Source organism: Suncus etruscus, chromosome 7 (genome assembly GCF_024139225.1).
Source record: "Suncus etruscus isolate mSunEtr1 chromosome 7, mSunEtr1.pri.cur, whole genome shotgun sequence".
Taxonomy (NCBI): Eukaryota; Metazoa; Chordata; class Mammalia; order Eulipotyphla; family Soricidae; genus Suncus; species Suncus etruscus.
Window position 1 is genome coordinate 60,801,407 of NC_064854.1, and position 14,861 is coordinate 60,816,267.

Consider the following 14,861-nt stretch of genomic DNA (forward strand, 5'->3'; position numbering starts at 1 on the left):
GCTGGTTTGGGCTCAGCTAGGGGGTCAGGCGGCCGCCGGGCGGGGAAGGATGGGGTTCCCATCTCCCATCTCCCGTGCGCTGGGAGCAAGGATAGCTCCAGGGTCCCAGGCAGGCCTCGCACACCCCACAACCCCGTCAGAATCGAGGAAGAAACTTCGCTGGTTTTGGAGGTGGCGGGGCCCGGGCTGCCGGGACCGGGAACCCTCAAGACTTCTCTTGGGGCGCGTTCCCAGCCCCTCCCTGCGCACACCACCCCCCTTCCTCGGCCGCGCACGCAGCGCCTTGGCCGCTGTCAAGAAGCTGCCGGATCCACCCGCGCCCAGCTGGGCCAGACTCAGCGCCCCGAGTCTGCCGGACTCTGCGCCCCGCTGCCTCCACCCCAGGCCGGGGTGCAGGCCCCGGGGTCTTCCCGGGCCCGCCGGAGCTCCGCGGCCGGCCGGGCTGCAAGTCCTGAGAAGGCCACGTCCTGGCCCGGGGGGCGTGGAGAAGCCGAGCCAGGAGTCAGGGCTCCCTCGGGTTCCTTCCCTTCCGCCCGCCGGTTCGGGCCCCCTGGGGTCCCGGCTCGGGATCGTTCGGGGCTGCGGGCGGGCGCGCCCGGGCTCCGTCTGCTCGGGGCCGCGTTTTTCTGGAAGTGGATTTGAAACGCGGCCAAGAGGGCTCCGGGCCAGCCACGGCTCCTCCCCGAGGCCACTTCTGCGCTCCCGCAGACATTCCGGGCCGCGGCTGAACGGCGGCGGCAGGACCTCCGCGCGCGCCCCGCACAGCCCCAAGAACGGGTGGACCATTCTGCGCTCGGGGGACCCTGGCAGGTGAGGGCCTCGGGGCCGCGGAGCTAGAGGGCAGCCCCGCGAGGTCGTGCGCGCACCCCGCTTCTTTATCCCCGCTTCACCCCAGGAGCGACTTGGGCGCGGGGCAGTCCCCGGGGCGCGCAGCGACAGGCGGCGGGGCGGAGCTGGACGCGGGCTGGGAAACCTGGGCGCGGGGTGAGGGGTGGGGGCAGGGGAAGGAGGCGCGCAGTTGGGGGGCGGAGGCCCGAGTACAAAACGCCGGCGACTCGGCGCCCGCTGTCCCCGCCCACCCCACCTTCTCCGTTCCGAGGGCCGCGGGCCGGCACCGACTGGCTCTGGGGGTCCTCCCGGCAGGCCCTGCCCCGCCGGCGCGAACATGCTGGACGGCTTGAAGATGGAAGAGAACTTCCAAAGCGCCATCGATACTTCGGGCTCCTTCTCCTCCCTGCTAGGTGAGTGGCGGCACGCGCCCCGGGACCACCCTTCTCTCTCTCTCCACCGCGGGGCAACTCCCAGCCCCGGAGCGCCCTGCGCCCGGCACGCGCAGCGCAGTTCACTCCCGGGGTCCGCGCGTCGCTTCCAATCCACCAGCCATCCCCGCTGGCCCCTCGAATTCCCTAAAGCCCCGAGGGGCGGGGAGCCTGCGGGAAGGCGTTTGAATGGCAAGTGATTAAAAAGAAGACCCGGCGCTGGCTTTTTAATCACCCGTGATCGACGGCGCTTAAACGGACCCTCGGCTGCGTAGCTCCGGGCCGAGACTTCCAACCCTGCGCTAGTCCCCAGTGCCCCAGCACGCGCGCCAGGCGGCTCCTCGTTTGGCACCAGCGCCCGCTGCGGTGCCGACCCGGTCCGGCCCTGTCTTGGCACGTCTGGCCCCGAGGCTTTTCCGGGCCGGTGGGCAGCGCGGCGCGGCGCGCGGATTAGTTATCTCGGTGGGGCCCTCGCCAATGCTTTCGTGAACTGCAGCCGAATCTGGGGTCCGTCAGGGCCATCGCAGCACCCTGATAACCCAACGGCCTCTCGGAGGCTGCCCCGCATGCCGGGCCAGGCACTGCTCCCTTCTGTCCCTCTGTCCCCCACTTCCATCTCCGCCCCTGCACCTAAGCTTTGAGGAGACAGGTATTTCAAATGCTTCCAGAAATGGTTTTTATGCATTCATTTATTTATTTTGGTCTGTTCAAACTCTCACCTCTGTCCTTCAAAGACTCAAATCCGCTAGATCGGGTGCAGGCGTTTGGAAGTGAGATGGACCAGAGAGGCCAAATCCAGACATTCAGACAAACAAACACACACCTCCCCAGCCCCTCGATGAAACGAAATCAAGCACCCGGTTCTCCCTCCCTTTCCAACCTACCATTTTCTGGGACAGCAACAAGAGTTGTGGAGTCCTCTGTGCTCTGGCAGGGGACCCCTAACAACAGAGAACATCTCTCTCGCACACCCGCACCCTTCAGATGGCAAGCAGAAAGAAAAGAGAATTTAAAAAAAGGGGGGGACGACTTCAGGCGCTGCTTGTACAGCCTGTTTATGCCCTACCGCCTGCCCCTGCCCCGTGTCCAGACTGCTCACCCCTTAGTGGCCACCCCCCCCCAGGGGCGAAGGCCACGGGGAAATGTGGAAGAACCAGGCCCATAGGCACCCCGAGTGTGGGCACTGTTAGCAGCAGGGAGGGCCCACCTTGATATGCCTGGGTGGGTGCAGTGAGCGGCCAACCACCCCCAAACTAAAACAAAAACAAAAATCACCCAAACAAAGATGCTGAAAGGAGCGCAGACCTCGCGGGGCTAGTCCAGGCTTACAGTCACCTGAATTTTCAGTGGCAGCTGAGATCAGTTGGTACCAGCAAAATCCTGGCCCTCTCTCCATTTGATGCTCAATTCCAATGGGAGGGGGAAAATCTGCAATTTTCATAGAACCAAGATGCAGCAATTTGGGGGTCTCATTCGTTGGAACAACTCTATCTGTGTGGAAGGTATTTTTCCCTCTACTATTGGAAGAAAAGAGAATAATCTTCCCCCAATGAACATAATTGTGTTTTAACTGAAAAGGGGCAGCAGGCATCAAATTTGTGGTACAAACACAACTTTAAACATAATAAAATCACTTTTAAAATAATCACCCGCAGGAGCTGGAGATATAGCATGAGGTAGGGCGTTTGCCTTGCATGCAGAAGGATGGTGACTCGAATCCCGGCATCCCATAAGATCCGTTCCCCCACCCCAGCCTACCAGGAGCGATTTCTAAGTGTAGAGTAAGGAGTAACCCCTGAGCGCAGCCGGGTGTGACCCAAAAACACACACACAAACAAACAAACAATAAGCACCCGCAGAGAGGCAGTGATTTCAGGGTTAGAGGGTCCAGCAAGGCGCTCGCATTTATTTGAGCGAGATCTCAGCGCTCATCGCGGCCCGCGTGGGTTCCGCTGAATGATCGTCCTTCGTCTTTCCTGGTCTCGGAATCACCCCACCTTTCCGCTCACAAGTAGAACCTGTTGCTCCCAAGTGCCCTCTGGGTTTGACTTTTTCCCTCCTTGCTGCGCTCCTGGGTTGGGTGGGGTCACAAGGGCCTGCCCCTCGCTGCAGGAGAAGAGGGAGCGCGAGCACACGCGGGGATGCCAGGTCGCTGCTCACCGTTTCGTCCGTGTGTTGGTCGCTGTTGCAGGAGGAGCCGCGGGCCCCCAGTCGGTGTGTGAGGGCTGCGAGCGCGTCATCTCCGACCGCTTCCTGCTGCGTCTCAACGACAGCTTCTGGCATGAGCAGTGTGTGCAGTGTGCGTCCTGCAAGGAGCCCCTGGAGACCACCTGCTTCTACCGCGACAAGAAGGTTTACTGCAAGTACGACTACGAGAAGTAAGTGCCGGGGCCGCCGCGCCCACGACGTCTGCGCCCCGGCTGACCCATCGCTCTTCGGACACCTCCCCCCTCCAGCTTCATTTCTGCTCGGACCCTCTCCACTCCAGACTGGCCCCGTTTCCTTTCCGGACTCTGTACTATTCCCCCTCTTCACCGTGCGCGCCGTGGCGGGTGGTGGTGGTGGCTGGGGACGCGCTGAGACAGTCCCACATTCCCAGCCGCCGTCCTTGCGCTGTGCGCACCCCCATATCTGTAGCTGCTGGGGTCGTTCCAGACCCGGCCTTACTTAGAAGGGTCGTGGTGGCTCCTCTCGGCGCACTATCCCCTTCCTATTGCCCTGCCCTCCCCCAACCCGGGCCTCCATTTCTCAAAGACTCTGGGGTGTCTTTGAGCGTGAAGGCGAATGAGGCCAGATGTTGGGGCCCACTTATAAGCCTCCTCCTCCTCCTCCTTCTTCAGCATCTCCAGGATTTGGATTTGAGTGTGTTTTGGAAACACCACAGGACCTGTGGCCCCGGGTCCGCGGGAATATTCTCATGCATTTGCAGGGAAGTCCAGGTCAGGTGTTTGCGAAAATGAGGGATGTCTCAAATGGAAGGGGCGGTTTCTGTCCTTCCTAAAGCCAGACCCAGTCCTCCTGAAGTTGCTCAGATCTCCTAAGGACAGGGTCTTCTTTTCCCTTTCCAGACAGTACGTGCTTGAGGGCCAGGACTCCACAGGCTGTGGTTTGGTGGGGGTGGGACGAGGTTATTTCGGCTGCATCCTAGAGCTTCGTGTAGAACAGACTGAACCACTGGGGAACGAATGAAATGGGCATGGGCACACGCAGGACGCGGGATGGGCATGGGCACACGCAGGACGCGGAGTGCGGAGGCAGGGTCTGCCCATGCCAAAGGCACATTTTGACCGAGGTTTCATCTCATTCGGCAGAGGAGAAAGTGGCGAGGCCAGTGAAAAAAGAAAGTGGGCCGATGTAGTTTCTTTTTTATTGGAAGCATCCCTCCAAACTCCAGATCTCTCTCTCTCTCTCTCTCTCTCTCTCTCTCTCTCTCTCTCTCTCTCTCTCTCTCTCTCTCTCTCTCTCTCTCTCTCCCCCTTTCTTCCTCTCGTCCTCCCTCTTCCTCTTTCTCTCCTCTTTCCTCTCTTTCTCTCCTACCCCCCTTCCGACCCTTTCTCCCCTCCTCTTCTCCTGCCCCAATTTGCCTCAGCCCTGCTTGTATTTTACCCCTAGGTGAGGAGAAAATATTGTTTGGGGAAATAAACATTTTACCACAGGGAAAATGACCTACCACCAACCAGGCCAGAAGGCTTGTTTGGTTGGCGTTTAGTACAACAGCGCAATCGCAGTAGAAGGTGGAAACTTTTTTTGCTTCACAGTGAGGGGTGTTTGAGGGATAAGCCCCTCAATGGAGAGCAGGTTCGGTATTTAGGGAGGGACACGGATTTCCCCCAGCCTCCAGCCTGCTGGGGGGGGAGGAGGGGGCATCGCTAGGGATTGAGCTTGTGTTGGATTTTCTCCCTTGGTTTCTCCTCGGCTATTGTGGCCCAAGATGTCTACATCCTTCAAGCACATTGTAAAGTTTGGGAGCTTAGGAGGGGATTTGGCTTGTGAATTTCTCTTCTGTTTGTTAAAAAGAGAAAGTGAGAGAGTGAGAGTGAGAAAAAAAAAACACAACAACAAACCAAGGGCAAGAAGCGAATCAAAGAGAACTTAAGGGTCAACACAGCTGTCCCCGCCACTCAAGGGCCCTTTTAGGGACTCCGGCAGGGTTGGGGAGAAGCGGGGCCCTTAGCACAACAATGCCCTCTCCCAGCAGCCCCTGGGATCCCTGAGGTTTGCGGGGGTCACTATGATGCTATTCCTCCACCAGGGAAATTGCAGGGGATCAACTTGCCAGCTGTGGCAAGAACCAGGAAGATTTTCGAGATGGGGTGAGGGCTGCGTTATTTAGAGGTTCTCTGGGTTTTCTGCATTCATTTTCATGCAAGTCCATGCTGGAGCCTGTGGGCGGGGATCCGAATCCCCCTTGCTTTGTGCTGTCTTTACTGTTTTCTCTCCTTCCTTTCTTACTTTTTTTCTCTTTTCTTCCTTCCTTTTTCTTCCTTCCCTCTTTTCTTTCCTCTTTATATTTTTCCTTCTTTCTTTCCCCTTTTTTCTTTCTTCTTCCTTACCTCTGCCTTTCTTCTTTCTCTTTTCTTGTTCTTTTTCCTTCCTTCCTTCCTTTTTTCTTTCTCTCTCTTTTTCTTTCTTTCTTTCTTTCTTTCTTTCTTTCTTTCTTTCTTTCTTTCTTTCTTTCTTTCTTTCTTTCTTTCTTTCTTTCTTTCTTTCTTTTCTTCCTTCCTTCCTTCCTTCCTTCCTTCCTTCCTTCCTTCCTTCCTTCCTTCCTTCCTTCCTTCCTTCCTTCCTTCCTTCCTTTCTTTCTTTCTTTTTTTTTTTTTTTTTTGTGTGTGTGGTTTTTGGGTCACACCCAGCAGTGCTCAGGGGTTATTCCTGGCTCCAGGCTCAGAAATCGCTCCTGGCAGGCACAGGGGACCATATGGGATGCCAGGATTCGAACCGATGACCTCCTGCATGAAAGGCAAATGCCTTACCTCCATGCTATCTCTCCGGCCCCTCTTTCTTTCTTTCTTTCTTTCTTTCTTTCTTTCTTTCTTTCTTTCTTTCTTTCTTTCTTTCTTTCTTTCTTTCTTTCTTTCTTTCTTTCATTCGTTCTTTCTTTGTATCCTTCCTTCCTTCCTTCCTTCCTTCCTTCCTTCCTTCCTTTCTTCCTTCTTTCCTTCCTTCTTTCCTTCCTTCCTTCCTTCCTTCCTTCCTTCCTTCCTTCCTTCCTTCCTTCCTTCCTTCCTTCCTTCCTTCTTTCTTTCTTTCTTTCTTTCTTTCTTTCTTTCTTTCTTTCTTTCTTTTCCTTCTCTATCCCCGCCCCCCCCCAATCTCAGTCCCATTCTTCTGCCAGCCTAACTCCACACAGCACCTACTGGGGACTTCAGGAGAAGGAGGAGGCTAGCTTGTAAGAGGTAATGCTTGCTTGCTCTTTCACGCAGCTTTCTGGAAGTCCCTGGAAATCTCTTCTTAGCACCAGACTCAGAAACTGGGTGGAGGTCCCCTGGGGGTGACTGGATGCTTCTCCGAAGAGGAAGAGAATAATCCCTTTTAGCTCAAACTCCTCTGTAACAAATGCAGTTTAAGGAATCCTCTCCCCTCCACTTTTATTTTATTTTCATATTTAAGATTCAAGGTTCCAGTGGAGGTCTGGAGAGATGATGGGGGAATCACGGGTATGTCCTAAAAGCAGGAATGTACAGGCAGGAACCCCCTCCAACCTCCTTTGCTTCTGTGAAAGGCTGGGTGGCTCCAAGCTTACTATTCCCAGCCAGAGCCCGGTGACCTGGTCCCATTCATTGTTCCTGCTTCTCTGCACTTCGTGGTCTCTGACTCAGTGTCCAGTGGGCTTGGGAGCACAAGGCGGCATCAGTTATGGTGCATCTGTGAGAGCAGGTTCCAAATTTGTCTAATGCCAAAAACAAACCAAAACAGAAAGCAGATAGGTCTGGATGATGCTGTCTTGTCTTAATGTGATGTTTAGGATCCAGGTGGGCTGAAACATCTGGGTCTAAGCCTGGTTAGCAGGCATGGATGTGGTTTCCAGAAGGACTTCTTCAGGGCTAGGGGCAAAGCTCCCCTGCAGCCTGAAATTGTATTGGTCCTGTGGGTGCTCTGGCCTCAGCTGCCTAAAACCTAGTCCTGAGAGTTTGAGCAGGCACCTCAAATCCTTTCCAGCCTGCAGCTGCTGTGGAGTTTGCAGGCCCTTCTCCACTCCGCCACGTCCCTGAGTTTGTGAGCAGATCCTTGGGTGGGTTTACGTGGGAGACCAAAGGGGGTAGCTGGTTAACGGGAAAGAGGTGATATGGTTGATCTTGTACCTTCTGAAAGGAGGCCCAGGTGGGGATCAGTTTACATGCTCCCTTCACTCGTCCCATGTCTGGTGGGATCCAGGCTCCAGGCAGCTGCTTCTCCCTGCAATGGATTTGGGTGTTTGGCCCATCACATCCACGATGTTCTCAGCATTAGCTCTATGCCGCGGGTCTCAGGGGCCGGCCTGCCTCTGCCTTCTAGTTCTAGGTGAGGCATTGCCTGCTTAGCATTTGAGCAAAAGCCCAGGGCCCGGGGTCATGAGGCTCCCCCCTCCCCCCACTCAGTGATAGGCTTCTCGGGCCTCCCAAGCAGGAAAGCTAAACTCACCTGTATTCCAGGGGCCTTTCTGGGACACCAGGAATGGTGGACACAGAACATGCAGTTTTTCATCAAAGGGGCAGAGCAAAGCAAGTGGTGGAGTGTGGGGGTGTGGGGGGGGGCTAGGCGTTTGCTTGGTTTGTTTTTCCTTGGCTCAGCTCCTGGCGGAATCAGGCGATGGCTCAGCAGAATCAAGCACAGCAAGGTAATAAGTGGGGTCTGCACGAAATTGCGGGGGGCTTAGCTCGGATCAGCACCAACAGCCCCAGTGCATGCATAGAGGCTCTCTCTCTTTCACTTTCTCGCCATTTTCAGAGGTGATTGGAAACAGTTCTTATTTTCTCTCTTAATACCTATTGGTCCCTCAGTAGGGCTTCCTTGGAGGTGGAGCCTTAAACAACCACAGGATGGGAGCTGGTTGGAGCGGACAGGAATGTGATGAGAGGGGATGAGAGGTTTAGAGGGGATGGGAGGGGACCCAGAGGATGGCCCCTTGAGCTGAGGGGCCACTGGGCAGAGCACATAGATAAAGGTTCTTTCTGGTTCAGTCCCACCAGTGAATCACATTTGATCTTCTGATTTGGTTCCCAGAATTTTATTATTCTCATAGTCCATCATAGATCTTGCTTTTTTAGCTTCCTTCCTTCCTTCCTTCCTTCCTTCCTTCCTTCCTTCCTTCCTTCCTTCCTTCCTTCCTTCCTTCCTTCCTTCCTTCCTTCCTTCCTTCCTTCCTTCCTTCCTTCCTTCCTTCTCTTTATTTCTTTTGTCCTTTTTTTCATCTCATTTGGTCTTCTCAATCAAATACAGGTCTCACGTAAAACTTCTGTGATGGCTTTTCTGGCAGGTCTCTTGGCCCTTGCTTTCAGATCCAACCCAGCTGGCATTTTGATTTGGCTTTTATGGCTTGTGGACAGGTGTGGGATTCGCTCAGCAGAGACAGGCTATGGGCTGTGGTGATTAGAAACAAGGACAAAGGTGTGTGTGTGTGTGTGTGTGTGTGTGTGTGTGTGTGTGTGTGTGATTGAGTGTTTAAAACACTCCAGGCAGGGGTGCATTTTACATTGGGGCACCCTCTGGGTTGGATTCCAGCATCTTGTGATCCTGATCATTCTCCTAGCATTGTGCTGAGAATAACCCCTGAGCACTACCCCTTCAAAAAAAGGTAAAACAAATCTGCTCCATGGAGCACCAGAAATTCATGAAAGCTCCTTAGAGCTGAGTTTTAAGACCAGAAGATCATTGTCGACTGGGGTCATGTTGGGAATAATCCACATCCGGTGGGACTCTGTGGTTATTAACTGCAGATCTACATCACCGAGAACTGAGCTGGGAGGGACACATGGGGACCTTCACCCCCATATTTAAAATAGTTTCTCCAGAATCAGGGATTTTGAGCTCCAAACTCCTGCCTTTTTAGGGATATGTGTGTGTTTGTATCTATGTGTATGTCTGTGTGTTTGAGTCTGAGTGTTTGTGTGTGAGTGTGTGTATGTCTTCATGAGTGTAAATATGTGTTTCTGTGTGTATGAGTAGGAGTGTGTGTTGGGGGAATAGAGGGAGACCCAGGTCTCACACTGTCAGGCACTTTCCTTTGTGTCTCATTTTTGCCTGAATTTTATTTATTTAACTTTATTATTTTGATTTCTGGTCCACACTGGGCAGTACTAAAGGTTCACTCCAGGCTCTGCACTCAGGAATCAGTCCTGATGGAGCTCAGGGGACCATTTGGGTGCTAGGTTTCAAACCCCAGGCCAATTGTGTGCAAGGCCAGCACCCTCCTCATAGTGCTATTGCTCTGGCTCCAGTCTCTCCTAGCCTGATTTTTAAATGTTCCTTCACCTCCTCTGAGGGGTCCTTTTCAGTTCTGTGATGGATGGGGGTTGGAATGGAGGACAGGAGTGAGGTGCAGGGGCAGGAGGTGTGTCTCAACCTCTCAAACATGCAGGGCTATTTCTGGAGCATAGCACCTTATCCTCTTGCCCCCTAAACTCCTGTGGAGCTTTCTTGATGTTTTTTAGATGTACAGAAGGGCCAGGGCCATCCCAGAGGCTTTTCGGGCACAGGGGCAGAGGAGGAGGCTGGGTAGGGAGGCTTAGTGGTCTGGAACGCAGCACTCCAGGGTTTCATCCTGTCCTTCACATGGTTCTCCTCTCCCAGCACCAAACCGACTGAGAATCAGGGGAGCCAGGAGACAAAGGTCACTGCTGTGGGGACCAGCTGGGCACAGTCTTGGCTTGATGGCCCTGGATGGTGCTGGGGTCCAAGGCAGTGGCATGTTCAGGCCACTTGGGCAGTTTCTGTTTGGGGGCCACACTCTGTGGTGCTGAGGGCATATTCCTGGTGGGACTTGGGGGTTCTCCAGGCATTGCCGGGTGTGGGAGTCGAGCAGTTACCTTGCCCTCCTGCACGCCCAGACTGCTCAGCTGATGCTTCTTGCTATGTCCCTGGCCCTGCTGGATGTTCAGGCTCCAGGCCTGTTAGTGCTGAGGTGAAGTTAATAAAGCACCATCCGGGATTTCATCAGTGAGGATTAGCTGGGCCAGGAAGGCTGCTGAGCACTTTCTACCTGAAGCTTGACTCAGCTTGGCTCAGATCTCTCTCCCTGAGAGAGAAATGGGAGACCTCAGCTGGATTAGGAGCCCCTTGGGCCTGAGCCCCAGCTGGCATTAGGCTGAGACAGACAAAGATGGAAACTGAGGCCTGCCCTGTGGAAGAACAACAGTGGCCTCCAGCTTGTGGGGGATTCTGGTCCTCACTGCCGAGCCCCCTCTAGGTGATTAAAAGCAGATCTTCCTTCCTTCTCTTTCCTCCTCCCTTCTCTTCCTTTCCTTTACCGGGTGGGCAGTGAGGAGGGGTTACTCCTGGCTCTACACTCAGACATTACACCTAGCAGGCTCAGAAAACCCTATAGGATGGCAGGGAACAAACCCAGGTTAGGTCAGCATGTGCAAGGCAAATGCCCTCCTGCTGTGTATGGCTCCAACCCCTAAAAGCAGATTTTTCAAACCACCCCCTCCCTGCTACTATTTGCCACTGAGCCTCTCCTGGTCACTTTGTCCCCAGATCCTGGGTGCCTGGATTAATCCTCATTTGGGAAGCCTGGGCCGGTTCCTCCCTCCCTCTCCCTGCACCCTCCCATCCTGCTCCTAAAATTACTAGACTGGTCTACGGAGGTGGTCAGTGCTTACATCTCCTGCCTGTGTGTTTGAGGCTTGGGTTCAATCCCTGGAACCACACACAGGTGACCCCTTCTCCCCTCTCCTCAGTACTGGAGGAATAATCCCTGAGCACTGAGTTGGGAGTAGATACTGAGAACCATCTGGTTTGGCCCTGAACCAAAATATAGAAGAAACAACAAAACCCAGAATAAAGTGAGGAAGTGGCTGACATTTCCAGGCAGCCACACAGCCATGCTCAGGGACTGTGCCTGGCTCTGTGTTTGGGCAGGAACTGCAGCTGGTTAGTGGCACATTATTGCCCCTGCTTGCAGGTTTCTTGGTGGCCTGTGGATGACACAAGAATGTACCCGTATGGGGCCGGAGAGATAGCATGGAGGTAAGGCGTTTGCCTTTCATGCAGGAGGTCATCGGTTCGAATCCCGGCGCCCCATATGGTCCCCCGTGCCTGCCAGGAGCAATTTCTGAGCCTGGAGCCAGGAAAAACCCCTGAGCGCTGCCGGGTGTGACCCAAAAAATCCAAAAAAAAAAAAAAAAAAAAAAGAATGTACCCGTAGGCAGTGGCACCCATTGTGTGTGCATGCACGCGTGGTGCCCACTGTGATGTGCCCGTGGTGACGTGTGCTCCAGGTATTGGTCCTGCTCGTCTCTGCTGCCTGACACTCAGGTGTGTGTGATTTGAATCTTGGGGGATACCTGTGGACCCCTGGAAGTGCTGCCCCTTTGGGGTTGCTCAGTTCCCTCCGCTGGTGGGGTGGGGCTGTTCTGGCAGATCCCAGAATTGCTGGTCTGGTGCACTGGGGCCCCATCCCTCAAGACCTCAGAGGGCCCCCCCCATTCCTCGCTATTTTCCAGCCCCTGGCTCCAGAGTGGGGGACTCCTCTGCCCCCAGGGACACCCATATTGCAAATCCCACAATCTAGACCTCTTCCACTCTGGCCCAGCCTGGGGGAGGGGGGAATCTTTAAAAGGATTTTTTTCTAAACAAAACCAAACAAAACAGCCCCTTCTGGACTTGAGATTAGCCTCTTAAGCTCATTAAAGTTCCTTTAAATACCAAAATGTTGGGCTCCTGGGGACTCCCCTAACGCTTTTTCCCTTCCCAACATTGTCATTTACTGGGCAGCAGATTAAGGGGCTGCCCAGCAGCTCCTCCCACCCCCTCCATCTCGGCAGGAGACCCCAACATGTCTTTGTTTGAGGGCCTGGAGGCCTTGAGGAGCTACATGCCCAGGCCTAGGAGAAGGAAGGGGCAGTGACACACGAAGGGGGGCACTCCATCCGGTTTCTTTGGGGCACGTGGGGACCAGGACAGACCGAGGTCTCTGAGTGGGGACCTGGGTGTTAGGGATCATGTTTGTGTTAGGGAGGGACCCATCTTCCTCAGACACCATTCATCCTCGGACACAGCCCCTGCCCACCCCTTCCCACACTGCCTTCTCTAATCCCACCCACCAGGCTCCCCTCAGCACTGACTCTGGGGCTTTGCCATTGAGCTGAGTAAATAGTGTTTTTTTTCTTTCCTTGTTGTTTGTATTTTGTGAGGGGAGTTGGGGGCCACACCCAGCCATACTCTGGAGTTTCTCCTGACTTTGCTCTCAGGAATCATTCCTGGTGGTGCTGGGGATTCTGTGGGGTGCTGGGGATTGAACTTGGGCAGGCCACTTGCAAGCTGAGCACCTTCCCTGGTGTGTTATCACTCTGACCCCCACACTCCCACCCCCAAGTGAATCGTTTAAACACGGGCCATTGTGGATTCCTGTTCCTGCTGCTGGCAGGGGCCCCTAATCTGTCACCTGGGCCAGACACACCCTGTCATCCTGTCCTCAGAGCTACAGGGGCAAGGCCAGGAGGTCACTGGTTTGCCCACCAGGGTAAAAACATCCAATTCTCTCTCTTGGGATGCAGTTTCCCTGCATCCCTTATTTGCAGAAACTCCTTATTTGGAGTTTCTGGGGGTCAGTACACCTGGGATCTCCCAACTGTACTCTCATTCCAGCCCTATGTTTACTTTTGTTTTTTTTAATTAACAATAGTTGTAATTTAAAGAACCGTAATTTACAAAGTCACTGACAGCTGAGTTTGAGGCATATGGTACTTTAACACCAAGTGCGAGCCCCCATCACTGGTTCTTCCATTCCTTGTCACTACCTGTCTGCCACCTCAAGGGCACATGATAGACTGCACAGCCACCTTTTCGATTTCTGACACCTGCACCCCTTGCCACACTCCCTTCAGGTCTCCACGGAATCCTTACCTAGATGCAATGGGATGGTGGTGTCTAAAAGAAACTCTGAGGAAGCAAGATTTTTGGGCTCTTGGGGAGCCATGCCCAGTGGTGCTGGGGATGGGGTCCATACCTGGACTCAGCCCACTAACCCCTCCCACCCTGTTGATGGCTTTTTAATGGGAGAGACCCGGACACACCAGAGCTAGGAATGGGGATCTGCCTCCCCCAGGACACAAGGGCTCCTTCTCTGGTGTTTGGAGGCACCCAGTTTGTGGTGAGGGGCCAGAGCGATGATGCAAGCAGTAGGGCATTTGTCTTACATGCATTTGACCTAGGACAGACTGCGGTTCAATCTCCCAGTGTCCCATATGGTCCCCTGAGCCAGGAGCGATTTCTGAGCGCATAGCCAGGAGTAACCCCTGAGCATCACTGGGTGTGGCCCCCCAAAAAAAAGTAAAAAAAAAGTTTGTGGTGAGAAGGGCCTGGCCGGGGTTGTCCTCTAGATTGAGGTATCTCACCCAACAAGATCACTTCATGCTCCCCCACCCCCGTACTGTCAGTCTTCAGGAGTAAATCTGCATCCGCTGGATCCTTGAGCCTTTGTGGGGCCCAGCAGCTGCGCAGGTTACTGAGTGGATTGATAGAAGTGGAGACCATGTATTTGAGTGCCTGTGTGAGCACATATGTGAAAGAATGTGAGTGTGTGCAGGCATGCATGTGCATTGCGAGAATGTGAGCATGTGTGAAGGTGGGCATGAGTGTATGCACGAATGTAAGTGCTTACATGCACATGTATGTACTTGTGCCTGTGTATGCATGTACACACATGCCTAGGTATAAATATATGTGTTGTCTGCATGCAGGCCCATGAGTGTGCAATTGTGTTCATGCATGAGTGTGCACGAGTACATTGTGCAGGCCTTGCATATGTGGACATGTGCATGAGTGTTGCGCTTGTGTGCATGCACAAGAGTGAGTGTGCAAATGTGTGCTCGCGAGTGCACATGGCAGCATATTAGTGCATGACTGTACACATGTGCATATGTGTACATGTACATGTGATCATGTTAGTGCATGATTTTGTGTGTATGTGTGTGCGGGGGTATATGTGTAAGATGTGTAAGCTGTGAGCATATCCTCAGTATCCTGATGCTCTACCCCACCCGCAAGCACAAAGCTGCCCCTCTCCCACCCTGCCTTCTCCCATGACCCCCATCCGCGTGTACGCATGTCTCCCTGGTGTCATGAGGGAGCAGGCATGCCCTTTCCCTGGGAAGATGTGTCTCGCCTCAGCCTGTCCGGCTCCCACACTTGCTCGGGAAGGGCCGTCTGTGCTCTTGGCAGGAGTTTGGTTCACTCTGGAACCTTCCAGACAGATGTTCCCCTGGGAACAGCTGCAGCTGTGAGCTGGGTGGTCTTTGCCAGTCAGAGCCGGACACAGCTTGGGTCCCAAGGGGCAGGAAGCCTGAAGAACGGAGGTCACAGAGCCTGGAGTTCGAAGGAGATACAGCATTCATGACTTCAGTCCCCCACTTTGTTTTCTTAAAAATGAGTCCCCAGTTCTGGGCCTTAATTCAGTGTCAG

The 14,861-nt window shown here is 54.1% G+C and overlaps 1 protein-coding gene across 1 annotated transcript in view; it reads left to right on the forward strand.

Annotated features, from left to right (window-relative positions):
• Positions 1–1,095: 1,095 nt before the first annotated feature.
• LMX1A (LIM homeobox transcription factor 1 alpha) overlaps positions 1,096–14,861 on the forward strand; it is a 51,170-nt gene continuing 37,404 nt past the window's right edge. The window contains exons 1-2 of the mRNA XM_049776666.1: positions 1,096–1,241; positions 3,451–3,637. Coding sequence (XP_049632623.1) covers positions 1,166–1,241; positions 3,451–3,637 — 263 coding nt within the window. The 5' untranslated portion in view covers positions 1,096–1,165. The remainder of the gene's footprint in view (positions 1,242–3,450; positions 3,638–14,861) is intronic.